This window comes from Eurytemora carolleeae, unplaced genomic scaffold, assembly GCF_000591075.1.
Source record: "Eurytemora carolleeae unplaced genomic scaffold, Eaff_2.0 scaffold8, whole genome shotgun sequence".
In the NCBI taxonomy this organism is placed as follows: Eukaryota; Metazoa; Arthropoda; class Copepoda; order Calanoida; family Temoridae; genus Eurytemora; species Eurytemora carolleeae.
In genome coordinates, this window is record NW_019396114.1 from 586,451 (window position 1) to 612,967 (window position 26,517).

At 32.8% G+C, this 26,517-nt stretch overlaps 2 protein-coding genes across 2 annotated transcripts; both read left to right on the top strand.

The window, feature by feature from the left end:
* Positions 1–2,967: 2,967 nt before the first annotated feature.
* On the top strand, positions 2,968–4,580 carry LOC111695328 (sequestosome-1). The gene has a single exon (XM_023464607.1). The coding sequence runs from the start codon at positions 3,043–3,045 to the stop codon at positions 4,318–4,320; it is 1,278 nt and encodes a 425-aa protein (XP_023320375.1). The 5' UTR covers positions 2,968–3,042; the 3' UTR covers positions 4,321–4,580.
* A 17,243-nt stretch (positions 4,581–21,823) lies between these two features.
* Positions 21,824–22,393, top strand: LOC111695366 (non-classical arabinogalactan protein 31-like). The gene has a single exon (XM_023464681.1). The coding sequence runs from the start codon at positions 21,824–21,826 to the stop codon at positions 22,391–22,393; it is 570 nt and encodes a 189-aa protein (XP_023320449.1).
* Positions 22,394–26,517: the final 4,124 nt, after the last annotated feature.

The window sequence follows — 26,517 nt, forward strand, 5'->3', positions numbered from 1 at the left end:
GATTTTGAAGTTGACGAATTTCCATGTATAAATTGGACACCCTGTATAATAAGAACTACAGTATTATCTATACTTTAAACTAAGGAAATGTCTTTTTCATACAAGAATATATTTCTCAATATAATTCTTCTGTTATAAAAAATCAGCATGCTATATGTTTTGGATGTACTGTAGAACCATTACAGGCCATTCCCATTTCCCATGCAGATTGCAGAATACACAATGTTCTCCCTTCAATTAATTAAACAAAGAATATTGCAAAATAAAATACCTTCGGCTTTAGAAATTCGTAGGAGGTCGTCATCAAAGGAACTGTAAACATAATTTTAAGTGGCCGTCATGCAAGAGTGGCATTGCTCGATTCACAAAGGTACCCTCAAAAGCTTTGTCTGATCAAGTATGCATCATGGCATCAAAGTTTATAATTTTGAAAACTGATTATTTTGTTCTTTTTGTACTTATACTTTCTCTGCTTAAGTGACTTGCGAATTTTTACTGCAGGAAAATATATAGAATTTATCAAACAGTTTTAAACCTAGACAAATGACAATATCTTCTACTTTAGTGATCAGATACAGGTTTCTAGGGTACCCCTGGGAATCGGGCATTGCCATCTTTACTTGGAAGATCACTTAAAAGTACGCTTACAGTCCCTTTAAGCTGGGGCAATCTTTGTTAGTAACCTTTTATTACATGTGTACGCTGTCCCGCAAATGGTCTGAAAGATTTATTAACATGTTATTTTTGCAAAAACCCTGGACAACACAATTCTAATTTAGAGGATTGTTAACTGAACACGTAAACTTAAATTCTCCTGTTTGCCTCTAACTCTGTAGTACGGACTCACTAAACATTTCGTCTGGAAAATATATATGGTACAGGGTTACCCACACAGGATAAGACTATGAAGACAACCTAAAAATCCTTAATTCTGACGAATCGAAGCTTTAATTTGGTCTTCGAACTTAAATGTATGCATGTATATGCATGTATTTAATGATTTGGCAAAGTAAAAAGTTTAACGTTCGTGGAACCACAAATGTACAAAAAAGGCTAAATAATTTAATATAGTCGTCTCTGACATCCCATGCTTAACGGGTAACCCTGAAAATTAATATTTTAAGCGAATTAGGATTAAAATATGACATATATATCTATATCTATATGTATAATCATTTCTGTTTGTATGTCCGATCATACCTCAAGAATCCTTTTACCGATTTGCCTCAAATTTTGATTAAGGAACTCGGGAGAACCACGGGAATGTTCCTAATATGGTTTAGAGATTCTAAGTTGAGTAGGTCCACTTTTATGGGTAAAAATAGCTAAAATCGTAATTTACGATTACGCGCGGGTAATCGGTGGTAGTAAGTATAATGAATACCCTGGGGCAACGCCACGGGTTCTCAAGCTTGTATTAATTATAAATATAAAATTTATATGTTTAAATATCTATATATTTTCCAAACAAAATTTTCTATGAGTGCGACCAAACTTTCAATTGGAAATTTAGTTGTGTTTGACTCTTAAAAATCCTTGGTTTTTAACAAATGAAGAAATGGTTTTAAATACATGATATAAATTATTATGTACATATTTGTAAGATAGAAACCTTGTTTTTAAAGAACTATTGAGTAGAACAAAAATATTTTAAATATATAATTTCTAACCAAAATTCAGAGATGTATTCAGGGGGGGCAAGGGGGGGTGCAGAACCACTCTCTGGGTTAGTAAAATCTATGGTTTTCAGAGGGTGTTTGGGCCACAATGAGTACTAAGCATCCCCCCACCCAAGAAAGAAAAAAATTTAAGCCCCCACCCCCTGGTTAAATTCCTCAATACGACCCTGAACCGATTAAATTGGCTTTCTTCTTACAAGAATATCTCAGAAGTCACTAAATCCTTCTGTCTAGTTCAGTGTTCCTCAAGATAACATTTAGTGGAATTCCACATATTTTCCATATTAAGAATTCGAAACAAATTAAACAAAATTAATTTTCTCTCATTTACAAAAAAAAATGATTCATTTAAGCGGAATCATCGTCGGTAAAAGTATGATCAGCTTTAAAAAAATTTTGCACTCATATATTTTTCGAAAAAAAAACCTTGTTTATCTCGGGAGCTTCGCACCCTTCGTAGACTTCTACTTTCTAGTGTTGTTTATCGGTAAGGGTTTCATTTCAAGAAGAAAATCTTGTCATAAGTTACAGATTCGCAATTTTAAATTGTTCATTAAATTCTCTCTTCTTTGCCATATGCTTAATTCCTCTTTATCTATGAATTGTATGTTTGTTTGCCCGTGTTCTAAAGCGTCTGTTTGTTTACCAGATAATATTATTTTGTCTATTCTGTTGTATATATTGGTTTGTGCTAGAAAAAAGGTTGAGCTGAGAGTAGGTATTGGAAAAGGTGGATGGAATGAATGGAATAGTATATACAAACACATCCCTTGAATATATAGATATATAGATATGTGCCTGTGTTTTACAAAATACTCACATATATATATAAATATACAATATATTGTCTTGTTTGTCCTGTTTGTCTTGTTTGTCTTGTTCGTCCTGTTTGTCTTGTTTTTCCTGTTTGTCTTGTTTGTCCTGTTTGTCTTGATTGTCCTGTTTGTCTTGTTTGTCCTGTTTCTCCATTTTTGTTTATTTTTCTGGTTTTTCCAGCTTGTCCTGTTATTCTAGTTTGTCCTATTTGTTCTGTTTCTATGAGGAGATTCGTAAATCTAGATTAATTTGTCCTTATTTACATAAAATGTACCCTTGAACTTGAGCTTTACCTGGAAGCTACTACCCCCCCCCCCCTACCCCATTATTATTGCGCATTCCGCAGTGGTGATATTCTGCATTTGACCGTTTAGAAATTCATTAGAACAAAATTGCGTTTAATTATCAGGAAATTATTAGAGCAGCCCTTAAAGCGTATATTAAGACATGCGTTATAAAGACATTTTGTGATTATCTATCTATCTCTTTACAGTATATATATATCATGTTTGTAGGATTACTAAATTAGTTCTATAACTAAACATACATGATGGAGGATCCTGTATCTTACAAAGGATATTTCAACTCTGACGCACAGGAAGGTCTGCATGAAGTCCGTAGGTTTACGGTGGACAAGGAGAAGAGTAACAGCTTGAAGTTCCTCAAGGAAAAGTTGGCCACCGTCTTTCCTCTGATCAAGGACAAGGAGATCTTCATAACCTGGAGAGATCATGATGGAGATATGATCACTATTAAAAATGATGAAGATCTAATGATTGCTAAAACTGAGATGCAGGGTCATTTGTATAAAATCAATGTTACGATTAAGAACGAGAATAATAAGAAGGAGGGAAAGGGTAAGAAGGAGAGGAAGGAGAAGAAGGAAAGGAAAGATGAACATCCAGGAGTAGTTTGTGATGGTTGCGGAGGCTCTGTTCCAGGATTCAGGTTTAAATGTCTTGTCTGCCAGGACTATGATCTCTGTGAACAATGTGCGGCTAAGGGGCTGCATAAGGAGCACAATCTGGTTAGGTTAGCCTCCTCCCAGCCTGGGGTCGCCCTCAAGAACCTCAACAAGATACTGGAGAGGCTGAATACGGATATGAAGAGCTTGGCTTATGATATGGAAGGAACAACCAGTGTCTATGGACTACCCTGGGGTAGAGGATGTATGACTGGAAGGGGAGGAGGAAGACGGGCAATGCACAGAGGTTTTCCATTGCACAAGGGCCCTTACCCTGTTGGGACCATGATGGAGGGCTGGACGGTCCCTGAAGCTAGGAACAGTGAAAGTTCCTCTGCCTCTTACGAATCCATGTCAACTACTCATTCTCCTGACACTGCTCACAGTGATTTTCATTTTATCAAGCTACCAGAAGCAGAAGTTCATACTGCTCCAGCAGTAGCAGCGGGTTCAGCTCCTAACATGGCAGCAGCAGAGTGTTCAGCTCCTAAAGATGCTCCAGCAGCTACAGTCGAGTGTTTAGCTCCTAAAGATGCTCCAGCAGCTACAGTAGAGTTTTCAGCTCCTAAACATGCTCCAGCAACTACAGTCGAGTTTTCAGCTCCTAAAGATGCTCCATCAGTAGCTACAGTCGAGTTTTCAGCTCCTAAAGATGCTCCAGCAGCTACAGTCGAGTGTTCAGCTCCTAAAGATGCTCCAGCAACTGCGGTCAAGTGCTCTGATGCTAAACTTCAGGCTGCTATTCAAGCTATGATGAAAATGGGTTTCAACAATGAGGGTGGATGGCTGAGTAACCTTCTTCAAGCTAAGAATGGAGATATTGGAAAGGTTTTGGACCTACTTCATCCTGTCAAGAACTAAACTTGACGAGAACTAGTCCTATCAAGAACTGGTCCTGTCAAGAACTAGTCCTTTCAAGAACTGGTCCTGTCAAGAACAAAACCTGTCAAGAATTAGTCCTACCAGGAACTAGTCCTACCAAAGAGCTAAACCTATCACCCACTTCTTCCTTCAATGGTTTGTCAAACCAGATCCAATTTGAGCAGAATTTAAACTTTGTTCGTAGAAATGTTGATAAATAAACTAAACATATTGTTAAATAAATTAGTGTTAATAAAATACTTTTGTTTCATTTAATTATAGTTCTGTTTAATTTCTTATTTAAAATTACAAGCGAGAATGGACAGTATATAGTTTATTGAAAGCGTTTATTTCTTTTGTTTAATACAGAAAACGAAAGAGTTTATTTTAACATAAATTTAGAAAAGTTAATGGTTTGCAAGTAAACTTGTTAGAATCATTGACTTTCATTAAATTTTTCATCTAACCATGATGCAATGGGACAAAAAAAATTTGTAAAATCTTTTTTTAAAAGTAATTTGATGCCAGAGTCTCAGTTTTGAGGTATCGATAGTTTTCTTGGACATTTTAATTTTCGATTTAAAATATCCAATCTAATGAACAACAAAAAACTTTTTTATATTTGTATAAAAAAAATATTGTCAATATAATTTGCTGCGAAATTGAAAGAAAAGGTCTTCGCTTGCACCATTATATCCAAAAAAAATTAATAAATTTTCTCATTTTAAAAATCAGACCAGTTCAGAATTGAGGCTTTGGCAACAACCGGAAAAATCAATAAAAACATTTGCTAAATAGCAACATAAAGTAAAATGATTTAAAATTCCTCTGAGATCAGTTTTGAAGCACACTAATAATATTTGACTCGCATACTATTGTTAATTGATTGATATATTCTGGTGTTCCCTTATATATAATATATATTATAAATATGCAGCCCCTAGGCTATGCTACCAGTAAACAATACATTCAATCAATGCATACCAGCTATAGGAGTTATTACATGATTTGCTTTGTCCGTCTGTGTGCCTGTTTGTTTGTGTCCAATAAACGTGAAAACGGGTAAACCGATCAGGCCCCAACTACATAGAGAAGGTTCTAAATTTTGCCTTGAAAAAATGACAATATTATCATCTATGAAAATAAACATGAAAATTTTTAAAAAATTGTTTTTGGAGAATAACATCAAAAAATGGCAACTTAAGAAGAGCAACAGCTTAAAGCTAAAATTGTTTATACATAAAAGCCAAGTAAATTAAACTAGACAATTGCTGCTTTTGTAAACCCGGTAAAAGCTAAAAAACAAATTTCGAAAAAAAATAATGTAAAATCATGTCAATGGGAGATACTGCGGAGAATGAACCCCTAAAAAAGCACAATTTTACACAAATCAAATGGGACCATAAGTGATCAAAAGAGTTTCTAAGAAGACAAATTAATATTGGTCCAATACTGATTCAAATATCTTCAAAGTATTCGATATTTCGGTTTAAATGTTGGTCTTCTTTAATTTTTATCATCTAAACGCAGGCACGCAATAGACATTCAGTTGGGGGGGGGGGACCCCTCTCATCCTACTAAGCTTTTTACTAGTTCATATTAAGACATTTTTCAATATCTGAATTTTGACCATATTTTTACGATGAAGGAAAATTAAACATTTGCCATAAACCCTACTGTTTTAATCTCTAAAAGTTTAATCTGATGGCGTAAACCCTAATGTTGTAATCCCTAAATATTTTAATCTGATGGCGTAAACCCTAATGTTGTAATCCCTAAATAGTTTAATTTGATGGCGTAAACCCTAATGTTGTAATTCCTAAATATTTTAAACTGATGGCGTAAACCCTAATGTTGTAATTCCTAAATATTTTAACCTTGGCGTAAACCCTAATGTTGTAATCCCTAAATAGTTTAACCTGATGACGTAAACCCTAATGTTGTAATTCCTAAATATTTTAACCTTGGCGTAAACCATGGTCAGATTTAGAGATAGAGTTTTCAAAACATCTTTAAATTATGTTACAATCATGATAAAAAGATTTGGTAATTCGTTTATTAAATGCTCATGTTGGTATTCACTATTTTCTAAAAAATTGACCAAAAATTGTTAAAATTATGGTCTTTTTAGGTTGAAAATAGGAAAAATAATTTTATCTTTGCCTCTTATTCAAAACCCCATAAAGATATATGCTGATCGAAATGTTAAATTTGTTTTTCATGACTTTAAGACAAACGTTTTGAAAATTCTAGCACTACAGCGCATAAAAGCTAAATAACCTACAAATCAAACCAATTTTTGCTTTTGCATTTCTTTTTCATGGATGTATACACATTAGATTTAGTTTTCAATGTGAATTAACCAATGTTTGGTTAGGGAAATACATAAAATGATCAGATTTTTTGTACAATTTGATAAATCTAAAAGATATGTAGATTTATACTTTATATCTAAAACAAAAACATAATCCATGATTACAAGTTTTGTCAAAGTTTTCAAAAGTTTTCTGATAATTTTGATTTATGGGAAAGAAAGGAAATTATTTTCGCTGGACCAATCGATTCTTTCTCATTAGACATTTCTTAAATCTAATTTCTACTCTTACCAAATATCTATTTTATTCGTAAATATCGAACAGCTATAGCATTTTGTTCGAAATTTTCAATAGATTGTTAGGGATGTAAAAATTTGTAAAAAGAACTCAAACATAATTTCGAACATAATGATCAGAATTTCAAGCATAATGTTCATAATTTCAGACATAATGTTCATATTTTAAAACAAAATATTCATAATTTTGAACATAATCTTCATAATTCTGAACAAAATCTTCATAATTTCGAACAAATGTTCATAATTTCGAAAATAATGTTTAAAATTACACAGCTCACCTCCATTAAAGATTTATCCTGATACACAGCTCACCTCCATTTAATGTTTATCCAGTTACACAGCTCACCTCCATTTACTATTTATCCATTTACACAGCTCACTTCCATTCAATATTTATCCATTTACACAGCTCCCCTCCATTCAATATTTATCCATTTACACAACTCACCTCCATTTTATATTAATCCATTTACACAGCTCACCTCCATTCAATATTTATCCATTTACACAGCTCACCTCCATTCGATATTTATTCATTTACACAGCTCACCTTCATTCAATATTTATCCATTTACATAGCTCCCCTCCATTCAATATTTATCCATTTACACAGCTCACCTCCATTCAATATTTATCCATTTACATAGCTCCCCTCCATTCAATATTTATCCATTTACACAGCTCACCTCCATTTTATATTTATCCATTTACACAGCTCACCTCCATTCAATATTTATCCATTTACACAGCTCACCTCTATTTAATATTTATCCATTTGCACAAATCACCTCCATTCGATATTTATTTATTTACACAGCTCACTTCCATTCAATATTTATCTTTCTACTTGAAACAAATTCTAACTGTAAAATAGAAATAGAAACTCTTCAGTTCTCTTTTATAAAATTTTAAAATAATCTTTTCAGTTTCTCTGTATCTCTGTATATCTGTATCCCTATTTCTTTCTGTCTGTATCTCTGTATCCCTGGTTCGCCGTATCTCTGTTTCTCTATTTCTCTGTTTCTCTGTATCTCTGTTTCTCTGTATCTCTGTATCTCTGTTTCTCTGTATCTCTGTTTCTCTGTATCTCTGTTTCTCTGTATATCAGTTTCACTGTATCTATGTTTCTCTGTGTCCCTATTGATCTGTTTCTTTGTTTCTTCTCTGTATTTCTGTTTCTCTGTATTTCTGTTTCTCTGTTTTTCTGTTTCTCTGTATTTCTATTTTTTTGTATTTCTGTTTCGGTGTATCTATGTTTCGCTGTATCTCTGTTTCTCTGTATATCTGTAACTCTGTTTCGCTGTATTTCTGTATCCCTGTATCTCTGTATCTCTGTACCTCTGTTTCTCTGTATCTCTGTATCTCTGTATCTCTGTATCTCTGTATCTCTGTATATCTGTAACTCTGAATCTCTGTATCTCGTTATCTCTGTATCTCTTTATCTCTGTTTCTCTGTCCGATCTAAAACTTGTTTATAAGAAGGAGTATGGCGGTATGAATATTTGTTTAATAAATAAAATAATATTATACAAATTCATCCTTCCAGAGGCCGAATTTAAAGAACTTGAGGCACGGCTTAAATTTGAGACGCGGCTCAAATAGGGTTGGTTCCACTTAAAATTGTATTAAATTTTTCAAGATTCAAGCCAGCGCTCAATTGAAACCGTTTTTTGGCGGATTTGAGACGCGGCTCAAATTTATTAAATTCCAACTCATGTTGTTTGATAATCTTGAAAATATTTGTCTTGAAAATATTATTAGTTCTACAAAGGTCAGAATAGTAAAGTTTTTATTAAACTTAGTTTTCTCAAGTTTGCCAAGTTTGCCACTTCCTTCCTTCCTTCCTTCCTTCCTTCCTTCCTTCCTTGTAGGATAGACGGATTGAGGGTTTATGGATAAATGGAAGGATTTAAGGAGAGAGAGGGAATTGATGGAATGAAGGAAGGATAAAGGGTTGATGGATTAAGAGAGAAAGATGGGATTGATGGCATGAGGGAAGGATAAAGGGTTGATGGATAAATGGAAGGATTGAAGGATAACGATGGATGTGATGAAATGAAGGAAGATTAGAGGGTTGATGGATTAATGGAAGGATAAAAGGAGAAAGGTGAGATTAATGGAAGAAAGGAAGGATGAAGTGTTGATGGATTAAAGGAAGGATTGAAGAAGAAAGGTGGGATTGATGGAATGAAGGAAGGATAAAGGGTTGATGGATTAAAGGAAGGATTGAAGAAGAAAGGTGGGATTGATGGAATGAAGGAAGGTTAAGAGGTTGATGGATTAATGGAAGGATTGAAGGAGAAAGGTTGGAATATTGATGTAATTAAACAAGATTAGAGGGTTGATGGATAGATGAATTGATGAATTGAAGGATCGACGGGATTAAGGATCGAAAGGAAAATAAAGGTTGGATGTATGCCTTTCAAAATAATATATTGGTGCATGTTAAATGAAAAAGATATAGACCGTTGACGTCTGATACTGAATGCTGATGTATGATTTTTTATACATAATGTTTGACGTTTGATGATGATGATGATGATGAAGATAATGATGGTGAAGATGGTGATGATGGTGATGATAATGATGATGTAGATGATGTTTATGATGTTGTTGATGATGATGATGATCAAGAAGGAAGGAATAAAGGATTAAATGACAAATAGCGGAAGAAGATAGGTAAGATGAAAGATGGAAAAATTGAAGAATTGAAATTTGATGTTTGATGGAAAAAATAAATGATGGAAGAATATAAGAATAGATGATTGATAAATGGATCAACGGATCACCTCCTAAATGCATTTCGTCGTAATATACTGCAGTTAGGTTAAATGGATGGGCGTATAATTGGAATTTGCAAAAACTGCATTCGGTCAAAATTCCGCACATGCTTCTTCAACAACAGCTGCTAAAACCAATCTTATATTTTGGCACAGATGCTAAACTTCAAGATTAAAACATGAAAATGGGCGTTTAAGGTGTAAATAATTGAATGGTTCAGAATGGACATTTTAAAGTTTATATCTCACTTTTTTTTTGCAAAGATTATGCAATTATATACACTGCAACAAAAGGTGCAGGAGTTGGTTAAAAATGTTGAATAATTCAGTTTAGAACTGCAGGAGTGAGTAGGCGGTACAGTTGCCATGGTAGATAATGTATTATCATAAAGAACTGCATTTTAAAAATGCAATTCTATGCACCATATGAAATGTATCTTTAAATTTGCATGGGTGCAGTAAAAAAACTAATACGATTGATATTATGTATTAAAAAAATCACATTTTTTATCATTTATTTTCCAAAAGGTTTTATTTACACTCTGAGAAATAAATACTTAGGAGTGGAATTATAAACTTAACTTGCCCTTAAGATTCTCAATAATTGATATTTCTACCCCCCCCCCCCCCTCCCCAGGGGGGGGGGGGGGGGGGGGGGGGGGATGGGATGGTCCGTGCATTTGTAATAAGTGTTTCTTTATACTAATAACAAATTAAAATTATTAAAATTTGAATGTTTAATCTTCAATGCAAACTAATTTCTCTAAGATTTCTCAGAAAATAAGAAAATATTTAAAAGACATTCTTTCAAAAAGTCTCAAAGAAAACTTTGTGAATTGATCATTCAACAGTTTCGAGAAAAAGTTCCTAATTAATTATGTTCTATAGAAAATCATTTTTTTTATTATTAAAAATTCAGTTAAAGAGACTGCCTGCTTAATTCTTTGGAACACAATATGTTCCTGAATTTTTTATTTTCACTAAGATATAATTCTGCTTATTATTAGTATCTTTTTACATCCGCCTTTCATAAAAATTCCCTTACCTATATTCTTTGTACTGAGCTGGGAACTTTGGAATTGGATACCTTTAATCCCGATCTCTTAATCTACTAAATGCGAACAAAATTTCAAATTTCCCAGAGCCCGAAATTTAAAAGAGTATCGTTGGACAAAACTCCTGAGTTTCCTTTTTGGGGTCTTAGTATTTGTGTAGATTTTGATTTAAGAGATTAGAAAAAAATGGAGAATATAAACAAACTGAATAAAATGATATTTCATAACAATTGATATTCACTAAAGTGCCTAACCCTATGTCCGTGAAACCCGGGTTTTAAAACTAGTTTTCATAACGATACCCGGTCTTAAGTTTTGGGCTCAGCTTCTCTGATTGGCTGTTCCGGTTTCTCCAAACGCCGCTCGATTGGATAAGGAATGTAACTTTTGCGGATAAAAACTTAAGATTAAATTCATCTTGAGATTAACAAAAAGAGAAGATTAAGAGTGATCTCGACATCCACTAATCTAAATAAAGCTTTAAACTGGGGTTGTTAGATCCTCAATCTTATAAGTAATAAGGCATGTCGGCCGTTCTCAATAGTGACGCAGAAATCAAATAGCTGTAGAGTTCGATGTAAAACTCTGAGTTAAAAATAGAAATAACCGAAAGCCGACTAAAAGTGAAATTTTCTTGTATTTTTATAATTTTAAATGAAAATTAAGAAATAACGCAAACACTGATTTGCTCAATTTGTTTAAATTTCTATGCATGCATCAACATAATAAATGCTCTCTGCATGAGGCTCTTTATACCATACGAAAAGTACAAAAAGTGGAACCACTTGTTTTTGTCCAAAATATCAAGTTTAAGTCAGGCATTTCAAACGTTTTTAAATGCTTAACGGCCATATATTTAAATTTAAATTGACAAAAAACATCATCAACTACGAAGTAGTAACAGGTTATCACACCTGGACCCTATTAGGACCCAGTAGATTAAAAGATACTGGATATAGGATAGAGCACAATCTGGTTNCAGAATACAGGATAAATGATGCAGGATCCAGAATACAGGATAGATGATGCAGGATTAAGAATACAGGATAGATGATGTAGGATTCAGAATACAGGATAGATGATGCAGGATCCAGAATACAGGATAGATGATGCAGAATTTAGAAACCAGGATAAATCATCCAGGATTCAGAATACAGGATACATGATGCAGGATTCAGAATACAGGATAGATGATGCAGGATCCAGAATACAGGATAGATGATGCAGGATTCAGAATACTGGATAGATGATGCAGGATTTAGAAAACAGGATAAATTATGCAGGATTCGGAATACAGGATAAAAGATACAGGATTCAGGATACAGGATTTCAGAATATAGGATAGATGATGCAGGATTGAGGATACAGGAGAGATGATGCAGGATTGAGAATACAGGATATATGATGCAGGATTGAGGATACAGGATGATGCAGGATTCAGAATACATGATTTATGATGCAAGATTCATAATACAGTCTAGATGATGCAGGATTTAGGATACAGGATGATACAGGATTTAGAATGCAGGATTCAGGATACAACAAAGATGATGCATGATTCAGAATAAAAAATACAAGATATGGGATATAGGATGAAAATGATGTCTTAAATTAATACAATGCAATACTGTAATCCATACAATACAAACATAAAATGATGGAATTAAGCTTTAAGTATAGAGGAGGAGGGGTAATTAGCTTAGTAAGTAAATTGTAGTTTGGTAAAAGGTTCAATGGGGTGGGGGGGTTAAAGGGATTTGCAAATGTCATTTCTATTTATATCTTGATATGAATGTTAAAAAGTATTTTCATTTTTATAATTATCAATGAAAAATTATTTCTCCCAAAAAATTTAATTTCAAATTAATAATCAATTTATTGGGGTTTGTTTAAATATATTTAGCAAAAAAATATCGGTTCAGTGTCTAAAAATATTATATTCCCTCTGAAATAGGAGAAAAAAGATTTATTGGAGACAATAAATTTTTATTTTAAGCTTGAGCAATACACTCCTTGAAATTAAGCTCCAAGATAAGATTAATAAGGCTCCAAGATAAGAGGAATTAAGCTCCAAGATAAGAGGAACTAAGCTCCAAGATAAAAGGAATTAAACTCCAAGATAAGAGGAATTAAGCTCAAAGATAAGAGGAACTAAGCTCCAAGATAAGAGGAATTAAGCTCCAAGATAAGATGAAATAAGACGTAACTTTTTGTATTGTTATAGAATCCCAAATATAAATCTCCTCTTTGCAGTTCTCAACACCTGTTACCTCTCTACAATGCAGCAGCAAACTAGGCGTCAAACGAAACTATTTAATCGAAACTAGTTCAATAAATAAATCGATTTTTGATATTGATTTAAAGAGTATGTTGACGTCATTTCAACTTACTCTCCATTTATTGAGAAGTATGTCTGATTTACAATGGTACCCTCTGTATCTTTGTCTAATGACCAAATAGTGAAATATTTATCATCTATTATTTCTTTATAAATTGAATTGTGCATTTCTGCTTCAGAAATAATAGAGGAAATTTTCCGCATTAAACCGTTTTCAAGCTAGAAAATCAACTACATCTTCCACATTGATTATCAATTAAATGCTTAAAAGGTACCGCTGTGAATCGGACATACCCCACTTTTATCTGGAAGGACATTTGAAATTACAAGGAATGTTCCTTGAAAGATTATATTAGTTGCTCCGCGACAAGCCTAGTTGAACCATATCTAGAATAGAGAATGTTTCCGGCCCTTTTAAACTTGTCAGAACTCATAAATGGATTCTAAATTCATATTCAGATATAACAGCGCAGCAATCTACCTGCTAATTTACTATTTTTTTCAGTGGAGAAACCTACTCGACAATGTTTTTCTGTTGCAGTGCAGCATAATATTCTTTTTCCCAGTGTAGTAATCTACTTAAAAATATTTTTTCTCAACAAATTCGGCTCCTTCAGTCCAGCAATCTACTTGAAAACAACAAAATATAAGGGGGACGGGTAATTACAGTTTTTAATGTTCCGAGGAGGAGAGCTCAACCCCCCTATNATTTTTTTATTTTAATAATTTTATCAGGATAATAATATAATTTGTAATTGATCTATATTCAATATATGTATAAATACATAAAGTAGTAATCTCTTCTTGTCCGGGTGTTTGTTTGTTTGTTTGGATATTCAAGCATAACTCATGAACCCCTGGACCGATTTGCCTCAAATTTTAATGAAGGAACTCGGTACGTATAAAATCTAGAATCCTATAGCAAATTTAGATACATTATGTTGTAAATTGTTAATATAGCTAAATATGCTTATTAGTAAATATGTAAATCATGTATTGCAATTAACCCAATTTAGATACGTAGATATGTATATAACTCTGTCATACCCATATTATGATTGCTTAATGCGCGCGCGCTTACCTACGTTATATATAACAGGGCAGAACTTGTAATTATGCTGTTAAGATCTAACTCTAATCTAACATGAAGAAATATACTCAGTTGATATAAAGACTCCGATAGAGTAATTTGGTTCTCATTGAAACATATGAGCTAAGATCGCTCCCAGTGGTTTGACATTGGTAGAGTACGAGAAAGTGTCCCCTTGACATTAATAGCTCATGAGATTGTGCCCCGTGGTTTGGCATCGATAGATTAATTGCTAGTGTCCGGTTAACATCGATAGCTCATGAGATTGTGCCCAGTGGTTTGGCATTGATAGATTAATTGCTAGTGTCCGGTTGACATCGATAGCTCATGAGATCGTATCAAGTGGTTTGGCATTGATCGATAACTAGCTAGTGTCCGTGTTGAAATCGATAGCTTGTGAGATTGTGCCCCGTGGTTTGGCATTGATAGATTAATAGCTAGTGTCCGGTTAACATCGATAGCTCATGAGATTGTGCCCAGTGGTTTGGCATTGATAGATAACTAGCTAGTGTCCGTGTTGAAATCGATAGCTGACGAGATCGCGCCCATTGGTTTGGCGTAGATAGTTCATGGGGCACGTAGAATTAACTTAGAACTGTATCCATCCTGTTTGATCTAAATCAGGCAGAGCCTTTCTAGCTAAATAATAAAATAATTTGAGTCTAAAAGTCGACTTCCTATTCCAGAATTTCTGATTATCACAGTACTTAAGTTTTTTATTTGGCATTTATCAGAAATTCAAATGAATTTTGTATTTTGGAATAAATAATATTAAACTACAATATTTAATTTCCAAAGAATAGAGAGAAAACCCTAGAATGAATAAGCTTCCTTTGTATTGAATACCCAGATACCAATATTGAACATTAATGTTATGTTTAAGTCAGATTGCTTCGAAAGAGAGGTTGTTACATCAATCGAGGTTATAGACCTAGAGTAATCTCCAGCCATCAATATATAGATTTTTCATGTAGAAATTTGTTTAAAACATGTCTGACCCGACTCTGTTCATAGAGATAATGAAAAATTGAGGAAGCCCTGATTGGAAACAGTATATACGTGGCCAGCAGTCAAATTTCAAAGTGAGAGAATCAAAATAATCTTTTTCCGCTCTCCACAACTCAAAATGAAAAATAGGTGTATGTATAGGATTTAAAAACAAATTGTATATCTCATCTCTGATTTTAGCGACACTCCATTCACCAGGGTACTTATTCTCTTCTTTTTAATCATCACTATATTCGTTTATCTAACTTCATAATTGATGTATTAACAAATCAAATGACGAATTACTTCTCTTTTTCATATTTAAAAAATATATATCTTGAACCTTGATGGTTTCAGCCTGAATCATATTCATCGTATATTTTATCATAATATTACAATAATTTTATATTTTGATTCAATATAACATCTATTTTCCTACAGAATTTTCAATAAAGCTATAAATTCTAAATTTCATAAATTTTCTTATTAAACTGGCATTTATTTCTTGCTCAAACACAGTGTTTTTGTTAGAAGATATTTCGGAAAACGTTCTTTGAAATTTAAAATACATCATGCATCAACATTAGTTCGTCATTTTGACTAATTCCCAAAACGCAGCTTAACCCTCGGGTTCAACATGCAAACTTTATTTGCACACAATTTCTGTAAGGTTTGCTTGCATTTTACAATTTATTTGCATAGGTATGTTTTTGCAAACAATATCTGGAATTGCAGTCCTTTATTCACATACAAAAATCTTTTATTAATAGTGGAGAAATATGATCTGAGATCGGACCTTCCGTGTAAAGTATCGTTAATCTTGAATGCTTGAACCCGATATTCAATGTGGGTACTTCTAAATTTTAGAATAAATCCTTGATATCATAGGTCCTTATAAGATGGAGATCGATGCTTAATCCTGAGATTCACAACAACAAAAATTCTGGATTCTGGTTTTATTATATGATCTTGAACCATGTGTCCCATGAAGAATATACAGTTTATGATCTTTAACCTGTGTTCCATGAAGAATATACAGTTTATGATCTTTAACCTGTGTTCCATGAAGAATATACAGTTTATGATCTGTAACCTGTGTTCTATGATCTGTAACCTGAAGAATGTGTATCACTAAATATATGATTTCTATTTACCTTGTCAGAAAAATATTCTTTTAACAAAGGAAGCAATTTGTGGAAATATACCGTTTACAAATACCAACTCCCCTCAATGTACAAAATTGGAAGAATGTTTTGTTGAATTTATTTTTGCACTCGAAATTTTTGCAAAATTCAAATGTTGTTATTTTAAAAATAGTAAAAGAGAAATGCCCAATGCCCTTTCACATTATTTAAACGTTCAATAACAAAATGTTGAAAGTCGATGATTGATAGATTTTTATATCTTCCTGGGAATTTAAATTTGATAAATGACATGAGTATATTACATGCATTAATAATTGATCTATTAGCTTGAGTCGTGGAGGTCTAAAAAATTTCATATTCATTACATGAATGTTAAAATTTTTAAACTCGAATCTGAAATAAATATGAAAAAATGAAAGGGACTGTAAGCTTAATTTAAAGTGACCCTCCATGCAAAGATACCCTTGAAACTTTTATCTGATCATTAATGTGGAAGATATTGCCGTTTTTCCAGGTTTAAACGTGTCTACCTCTGATATTGTTTTCCTGCCGTAGAAATACGCAAGTCACTATTGTAGAGAAACCACAATTGAAAACAATCAGTTTTACAAATTATAAACATAGATATTAAATTGATACTTGATCAGACAAAGTTAATGGTACCGTTGTGAATCGGGATATGCCATCTTTGCATGGAGGGTCACTTGAAATTACTTATACAGTCCCTTTAAGAATATTTTTTTTCATACATAGTTATGAAAGGTATTTTTGCAATTTCTCAAGACTGGATTTTTGCAATTGTTTTATTATTAATATATTTTATTTAGGGGACACTGTATACAGGCAAAATCAATGCGAGTTTTGCCAATTACTTCTTAAAAACTAAAGCTAAAAGCAATCACTTTATAGTTTTAAAATTTACATGTCATAGGCTACAAAAAAAGGATAAGTGTGATAGACAGGTAAAATCAAAGGCAAGGCGTTGCATCACTTTAAAGCATAGACCCAGCCTTGAAATCTGGATCACTGTGAGCTTGATAGTTCTAAGGTAAGAGTTGACAAATGGTATTAAGACACCACAATATTCCAGCTAATATATTAGTGGTGCAAAAAGGGGTATTTTGTAGTGAGTGGTGGGGTTCTTTATTTCTAGTGTTGAATAAACAACTTAACAGATAATTAAAAAACATAATCTCATATCCGGGTGACCAACTCTAAAAGTTTTAAAAATCCCCTAAATATAAATGGAAAATCCCAAAAAATTCCCCAAATTTGGATCAATTTTTAGGACAAAGTTTGGCATCTGTAGTCAAGAATAAGGATAACTGATTATTTTTAGACTAATTATAATAATTTTTTAGCATTATTTGGTTGTTTTTTCAACTTAGTCATATTCCCAACTAAGAATGAAATTTAAAAAAGCATTTTTCTTCGATGATCTTATGAACACTTTCATTTGCCAGTTTTTTTTTATTTTTTTGGTAACTGCTTATTTTTAATGCTAACACTGATTATGTCGATGTTGATACTAAAATTCATTGATTATTTTTCGGAAATTTTCAAAATTATTATCTATTAAAATAAAATTAATTGAAATTTTAAAAATTGTTTATAAGGTACTTTAAAATAAAAATTCTTAACTGATCTAGAAACTAGAATTCTCCAAGGTTGGTCAGCTTGTTTCACAGTTTTGACTATGTTTTTGCCCGGAAATTTTTCACATTCGGTGGCGGGACGTCCCACCCCCCTTTGGCGGGAATAGGCGACCGGTAACCCCCCCCCTTTCCCGCCCCATAGTTTCGCCTCTAAATTTGCATTTATTTGCATGAGGTAGCACTAAAATATATAATCTGCAAACGCCAATGCATTTTTCGCTGTACTTCAAGCAAACAGCTTCTGCTAAACTAAGTAGCAAATTGAAATGACTTGCACAAATTTAGGCTTGTTTTTAATCTTGGAATGTATTGTCCAGTCTTAAACAATTGAAATAACAAATAAAAAATATCAAACAAAAATTAATAATAACAAACAACAGGCACTGATAACAAACAACAGACAATTGATAACAAACAATTCAAACAGCAACAGACAACTGTTATCAGACAACAAACAAGTGATACAAGCAACAAACAACTGATAAAAAACAACAGACAACTGAAAATAAACTCCAAACAACAACAGACAACTGTTATCAGACAGCAAACAACTTATAACAATCGAAAGACAACTGATACAAGCATAAAAAAAATGATAAATAACAAACAACAGACAACTGATACAAGCATCAAAAAACTGATAAATAACAAACAACAGACAACTGATACAACAACAGACAACAGTTATCGAACAACAAACGATCTAATAACAAACAACTGATAAATAACAAACAACAGACAACTGATACAAGCATCAAAAAACTGATAAATAACAAACAACAGACAACTGATAGCAAACAACAACAGACAACAGTTATCGAACAACAAACGATCTAATAACAAACAACAGACAACTGATAAACAATATACAACTGATAACAAAAAAACTAATAACGAACAACAGACAACTGATAACAAACAACAGACAACTAATAACAAACACTAGACAGCCAATAACAAACAACAAACAACTGAAAAACAAACACAAGCTCCAGTTAATATTGTTAGATTATTTTAAAGAGAGATGACATATGTTTTCAACTGTCTAGTCCACGGTCCATCTTTTTGTTTATGTTTTCAAATGGAATTCTAGTCTATATATATTTATCTATCTATGTATATATCATATTTTTATCTATCTATCTGTTCATACAAAATTGGATAATAACCTAAAACGTACTTTTTTATTTCTTTAAAAAGATGTACCTTGAGGGGATCTAGATGTACCTTGAGGGGATCTAGGGAAAATAAGATGTACCTTGAGGGGATCTAGGGAAAAAGTATATATTTTTTATATTTTCTATTATTCTCATAGAGAATAGAATATATAGAGAGGAATTTAATGGAAAAAAGTGTAAAACCGCCATTTTGTTGTACTGTTTCCATACTGCAGGTGTACTTCACATATTTATGCTATATAACCTTTTGGGCCCTGGAATATCATTATATAGAAAATCTAAAATTATTTTTAAAAGAAAACCAAATTATGAAATAGGCTGATTTCATAATTGACCAATGATCATTTCACATAGACTCTATGCCTTCCACTTTACAAACAATGATTTTCCGTTTTAACTATAAATCAAATGATGTTTTTATTCAACTAATTCATCATAAAAATTATTTAACAGTTTAAAAAATTCGAAATTGAAATGAATAGTCTAGGGAACATACTGTATTAATGTACTGTACTGCATATAATTTGTGAACATTTACAGGATTTGTACACTTTGAACTCCCTTTCAGGCTGAAAGGGACTGAAAAAATTCATACCGAGAAATTCCTTTAATTCCTCTCTATATATTCTATTCTCTATGATTATACTGTATTCAATTAATATTTGGAATTTGGATCCTCCATTTTGTTTAGACCAGCTGTAGCAAGAAAAACAATTTTATTACGTTCCAATTTTAGCTTTCATAGAAGTGGACATTTACTAATTTTGTTAGTGATGTCACTCTGTTATTGTTGTTTGAAGCTAAATGTATTTTGACAAAATAAAAATATGTTTATCACAAAGCGTTGCATGAACAGTGAATAGAGGGGGGGGAATCTGCTTTCTACTCTTTTATCCTGATAATTATTCCCCCCCAGGCTTAGCAAATTGTCATGTCAAGCATGATGATATAAGAAATATCAATGTTTAGTCAATGTAAAGTAATATAATTACACAACAATAAATTAAGTGGAAAATATTTCAGAATTATAATTTCTTATTAAAGGGACTGTAAACGAGATTACAACTCACCTCCCATTAAAGGGACTGTAGACGAGATTACAACTCACCTCCCATTAAAGGGACTGTAGACGAGATTACAACTCACCTCCCATTAAAGGGACTGTAGACGATATTACAACTGACCTCCAATTAAAGGGACTGTAGACGAGATTACAACTCACCTCCCATTAAAGGGGCTGTAGGCGAAATTACAACTGACCTCCCATTGTTTGTTTCTGCTGCATAAATTCAAAATTACTAATTGTTAGATAAAAAACCGAAATATTATCATTATTAGAAAACCTGTGAACGTACAAATATAGTGAAATATACTTTATTTTTATTTTAAATGTTTTAGTGGAAAAAAAATCGTTTCATTCATTGTAAGAAAATAAGTCCACAACTCATTGACCTTCTCTAATGAACATTTTTAATTTCAGAAACAAAAATTTGTGAAAAATAGATTTGTCGTGATACAGTGTGCCCCATTAGACATGATAATCATAATTTCAGAATGACATTCAGGTTTATATCTTCTTCTAGAATCATATTTTGCAAACTTGATCAGAACAAAATTTTGGATTTTCAGATTTTTTTTAACTATCTGATAGCAAGAAAAGACACTAAACTATGGTAAATTGCATGTTATATTGAAATCCATTACGTTTCTAATTATAACTTCTCTTGTTGATGAGCTATTGAGAATATCAAACATATTTTGAATTTCTTATATGTAACCCGATTCTTTTTTTTCATACTTGTTAGAGGAGGTGTAATACTTACTACTAGGTCACAAAGTTGTACCTGTAATGAGGCAAACTTTGATTTTCTAATTTTTATATTTTTGCAACCCAAAATATAAATTCTGTTAGATCTTATAATTTAAGTTTGAAATATCAATGGTTTGCACCATCAAGTGCTAAGTTATAGGATTAGAAATTTTGAAAATGTGTGGCAAAGACACCATTTCTTTGACCTTCTCCTTATGTCTTGATGAGTTTGGCATGGAGGTTTTGGAAATTCAACTAAATACAACCAGGTGTCCTACCCCCCCCCNATATAAATATATATATTTATGTATTTTCCCTTTTATGTCTGAGCATGAGTCATGAACCCTTGTCTGATTTGCATCAAATTTTGATCGGAGAACTCTATAGAATCATGAGAAGAATGTTCATTACTTGGTTTCAAATTTCTAAGATGAGTGAGTTGATTATTAAAGGGAAAAACCCATCCCGGACTAGTGAGCAGCATTCGGTTTCTTCTTTTTGAAATCAAACGTGTTTTAGTCATTAAATCAACAATCTTTTACCTTACGGATATGCCGACAAAAAAGTATTCAAGAAAAAAGACTAAAAAATTGTGTTTAATGGGTCAAATGGTGATCGAAAGCCACAGCTTTATGGAATATTGACAGAACCGTTAAATCCACGTCACCTCAGGCCTGGGTTCCCTGGCTAATATATATATATATTTCAAGAAATTATGAAAAATATAAGACTAAAAGGTTTAATTTCTTATGAATTTAGATTTATATATATCTATAAATATAGATAAATATATAACTCTAGATATCTATATATATATATATATATAAGATGGATGGACTAAGCCAGAATAGATGAATAGGAACAGAAGCATTCAATATGTAAATTCGTCCACTATCCATCTACCAATTCATCTACCAATTCATCTACCAATTCATCTACCAATTCATCTACCAATTCATCTACCAATTCATCTACCAATTCATCCACCATTTCATCTACCAATTCATCTACCAATCCATCTACCAATTCATCTACCAATTCATCTACCAATATATCTACCAATTCATCTACCAATTCATCTACCAATTCATCTACAAATTCATCTACCAATTCATCTACCAATTCATCTATCAATTCATCTATCAATTCATCTAGCAATACATCTACCAATTCATCTACCAATTCAACTACTAATTCATCTACCAATTCATCTACCAATTCATCCACCAATTCATCTACCAATTCTTCTACCAATTCATCTACCAATTCAACTACTAATTCATCTACCAATTCATCTACCAATTCATCTACCAATTCATCCACCAATTCATCTATCAATTCATCTGCCAATTCATCTACCAATTCATCTACCAATTCAGCTACCAATTCATCTACCAATTCATCTACCAATTCATCTATAAATTCATCTACCAATTCATCTACCAATTCATCTACCAATTCAGCTACCAATTCAGCTACCAATTCATCTACCAATTCATCTATAAATTCATCTACAAATGATGAATGATGAATGATGAATGATGAATGATGAATGATGAATGATGAATGACGAATGATAAATGATGGTAAGTGTTTGCTAGAGTAAAATTGTCAATTTTCTCCCTTCTGAACTTCCCAAAGATTACAATAGAAGCTTAAGCAAACAGATTTTCTCTTATCGTACAGAAAATATTAAGGGACAGACCAGCTATGTAAGGTAGTTGAACTGAGTATGCAGTGTTCTGGACAAATTCTTTAGGATTCATTTGGGACATATAAAAACTTTTTAAAGATCTGTAAATCCTGAGTTTGAGCGCAAAGTCGACGTTCAAAATCGTAGTCTTGGGTGGAAACGTTTTCAGAATTTTTTTTTTTTAATTATCAAATAACGACGACAAAAAATGTGAACAAAATGCTACAGTAAGCTAATTAATTGTCTAGGAACAGGTTGAGAAAATGAAAATTAATCTTATCATCGAAAATAAGTAATTTTGTTCAATTAATATTAGTTTCTAGTTTCTCATTGTTTACACAGATTCTCTGCAGATTTTCTGGTATTATTATTGAAAAGACGACATTTGAAGAATTTGTAGAAATCTGCGAATAAATTCATAGAAAAAATAAAAACGAAATAATTGATTCTAGCATTGATTTATTGACAAATTTCTTTTAAGAAATATGCTTCTAACCATCTTAGTAGTTACTGTATAATTTTTACTTTATTTTTTGTCGTCGTTATTTAATAATTTTAAAAAACCAATTCTTAAAACGTACCCATTCAAATTCACGATTTTGGACGTCGACTATGCACTTAAACTCAGTAATTAGACAACGTTTTATATGTCTCAAATGAATCCTAATAAATGTGTCCACAACACTGCATACTCTGTTTAACTACCTTATGTAGCCGGTCTGTCCCTTTAAAAATGCATGTGATTTTCAGCCAGTGTTTACAGACAAAAATATAGTTTTCAAATTGGTTAAATGCCTAATCTAATTAGTTAAATTAACTCTCTCCGAAATATATATAACAGACCAGCCATTATATAAATAATAGGGGCGCAGAAATGCACTGGATTCTTTCCTAACCACCTTAAATCTCTTCCTTCCAGTAAATATTTCTCCGTGATATCTTGAACGAAGACACCATTTAAAGAAGATCTAAACGACGCCATAGTTCAAGGTTTGGTTTGGTTTGAAGTTTTTACGCATTTTGTTGCGTGATGCCGCGAATCTCTTTTCAGCGCACCTTGACAAAACATCGCATAATTATAAAACCTTGAGGCCAGCTCAACTGAAAAATAGTGACAAGGAGAAATTATGAGAATTAATAATTATGCAAGAAGATGAGGTGTCGGGTGTGGTATTGTACACTGTACAGGGTTAGGCACAAAGGATGAGACTTCAGAGACGCGACGGTATGGAATTTATGCTTTCTGTTTCCTTATATGTATGAGTCCCTGGAACTGTTGATTAGTTTCTTCCTTTACAAAATCATTGTGTTCTAGGGAGAAAACGTTGTCTGTGGGATCGTCGTATTCCAGGAGTTTTAGGTCGTCCTTATAGTCTCATCTTTTTTCGGTAACCCTGTATTGTATGAATATGTGAATAATCTTAAAGTAATGAAGCAATGCATTGGATAATGGGTTGGGTCAAGAAAGGGGGGTTTCTTGCTTTAATTATGATTTTCTGGACATCGGTATTTACTATTTAGCCCCTGTAGCCTGTAGTTAGTATACAGTAAGACCCCTAAAACTGTGGAAGAGAATGACAATTGTTAGACTCCAAGACTCCAGTTATTATTGAAATAAATTAAAGAAATACCGAAATTGTGCAGTAAACACAGACTCATTTCTCATAATATGCTTATTTATAAGCTTCACATAAAGTTACAAAAAAGGCTTCCTTTTCATAGTTTAATAGGTCCCACTCACTCTATCCCCGTACTCCGTAGTAAATTTGAATTCGAACAGGACCTGCCCAGTTTGTACCGGCCTGCCAGATAACAGCGTGTACTGTGACCCTATCCTATGGTACAGTACGTCGCCCTAACCAGACTAACATACGACAGGGGTCAATTTTCTTGGAATAGTCCCGTGAGAGGGCTAACTATGACAACTCCCATGGCGCGTTCAGACTTTTTACAGTACCCGGCCTAATCCTTGGCCTATTTGACCGACCCCACTGGCTTAGTCCACCGTGCACTGTACATCCCTGAAATAGCTTTAGAAAAGTAAATTAATAAAGATTAGGTTATACGAAGTAAGAATTTAACTATTCATGGACCATGGTCTAAATGTAAACATAGGTTTCTGTAGAAAGTTTATTGTATAATGTGCTGTTTAGGTTTAGACCACTCTATATTTATCTCTCCTCCTTAAACTGTAGCTGTCCTAACCACTCTATATAGATCTGAGAGGAGTGGGGGTCCATTTAGGAATTGATGTTTTTAAATTTCATTTCTAAAAATTTTCTCTACATCGAATTTCTTCCCAATTCTCAATGTAAACCAATTTCCAATTCTCACACTTTTCACTTCCAAATTTTATTCCTTCCGGATCTATTATCATATTTAATATTGGTATTTTGTCCTATATCACTTGAAGCTGTCAGTTTTATCTACAGTATTTTCTCATTATGGAATTTCCTCTTGTTTTCAAATTTTCATTATATTTTGAAATCTTTCTCTCTCCCTTCCTCCTGGTGCGTTTGTTTATTATGAATATTGAATAATGAATATGTATATTCACAACATGTGTTTCTTTATGTTAGAGTCGGGACGGAGAAGAGATTAAGGTTGGGTTTCTCTAGGTTAGGGGTTTAGCTGATGATAGTTTAATGTTTACTCAGGAGAAAGAACTGGGGTTGAACTAGGCAAAAAACTGGGTTTAAACCAGGCAAGAATAGAAGGATCAAGGATTAGGAATACAGTAGGCAGTAGGTTTTAGTGTGTGTATCTAGTGAGTGTGTGTATCTAGTGAGTGTGTGTATCTAGTGAGTGTGTGTATCTAGTGAGTGTGTGTATCTAGTGAGTATGTGTATCTAGTCAGTGTGTGTATCTAGTGAGTGTGTGTATCTAGTGAGTGAGTATATCTAGTGAGTGTGTGTTTCTAGTGAGTGTGTGTATCTAGTGAGTGTGTATCCAGTGAGTGTGTGTATCTAGTGAGGGTGTGTGTCTAATTAGTGTGTGCATCTAGTGATTGTGTGTATCTAAGGAGTGTGTATGTGTTAATATTGTGTGCATCAAATGAATGTTATTCAATGTAATGTACGTATATAAAAGTTATTGATTTGTTAACATTTAATCTATTTTTAATTTAGAAACATAAATATTCCGATAATTTTGCAAAATTTCTGAACGTCATCACGAAATATTTAAACTAGGAAGCTGGAAATATGTCTGTCATAATGCAGTGTTGACATTTCACCTAGTACAGGAAATTTGAATTTACCAAAGATATTTGTAGCTCTTTAGATGGGACATAAAGAAAATATTTATCAAAGATATTTGCAGCTCTTTAGATGGGACATAAAGAAAATATTTATCAAAGATATTTGGAGCTCTTTAGATGGAACATAGAGAAAATTTTTATCAAAGATATTTGGAGCTCTTTAGATGGGAAACGCAAAGATAGCAAATACCAAAGATATTTGGAGCTCTTTAGATGGGACATACACAAAGGCAATACATACCAAAGATATTTGGAGCTCTTCAATATAGGACATGCACCAAGAAAATATCTATCAAATCTCTATGGACAAAACAGCTGTTATGTAAGTGGTGGCAGTATAGTATACTGTTAATTATAGCAGTTAGAATAATTAAGAAGATAAGAATAATCTTTAAAATGTTAATAGTAAAAAGAAATAATATTCTTGTTTAAATTTTTAATAATTGTCAAAACAGAGCTACATTTTTCTAGATAAAAAGATTTTCTTTAAAATTTGATCTTCTCCACTTAGTGATATTCCGTCTGCAGTTGGGTCGTTTTTGCCAATATTTTTGTTCAGGGTCAAAATTGGGCATAGTGTTGGCAGTGCAAAT

Coding starts and splice junctions, on each gene's coding strand:
- LOC111695328 (XM_023464607.1), top strand. CDS start 3,043: ATGATGGAGGATCCTGTATCTTACAAAGGATATTTCAACTCTGACGCA.
- LOC111695366 (XM_023464681.1), top strand. CDS start 21,824: ATGAATAGGAACAGAAGCATTCAATATGTAAATTCGTCCACTATCCAT.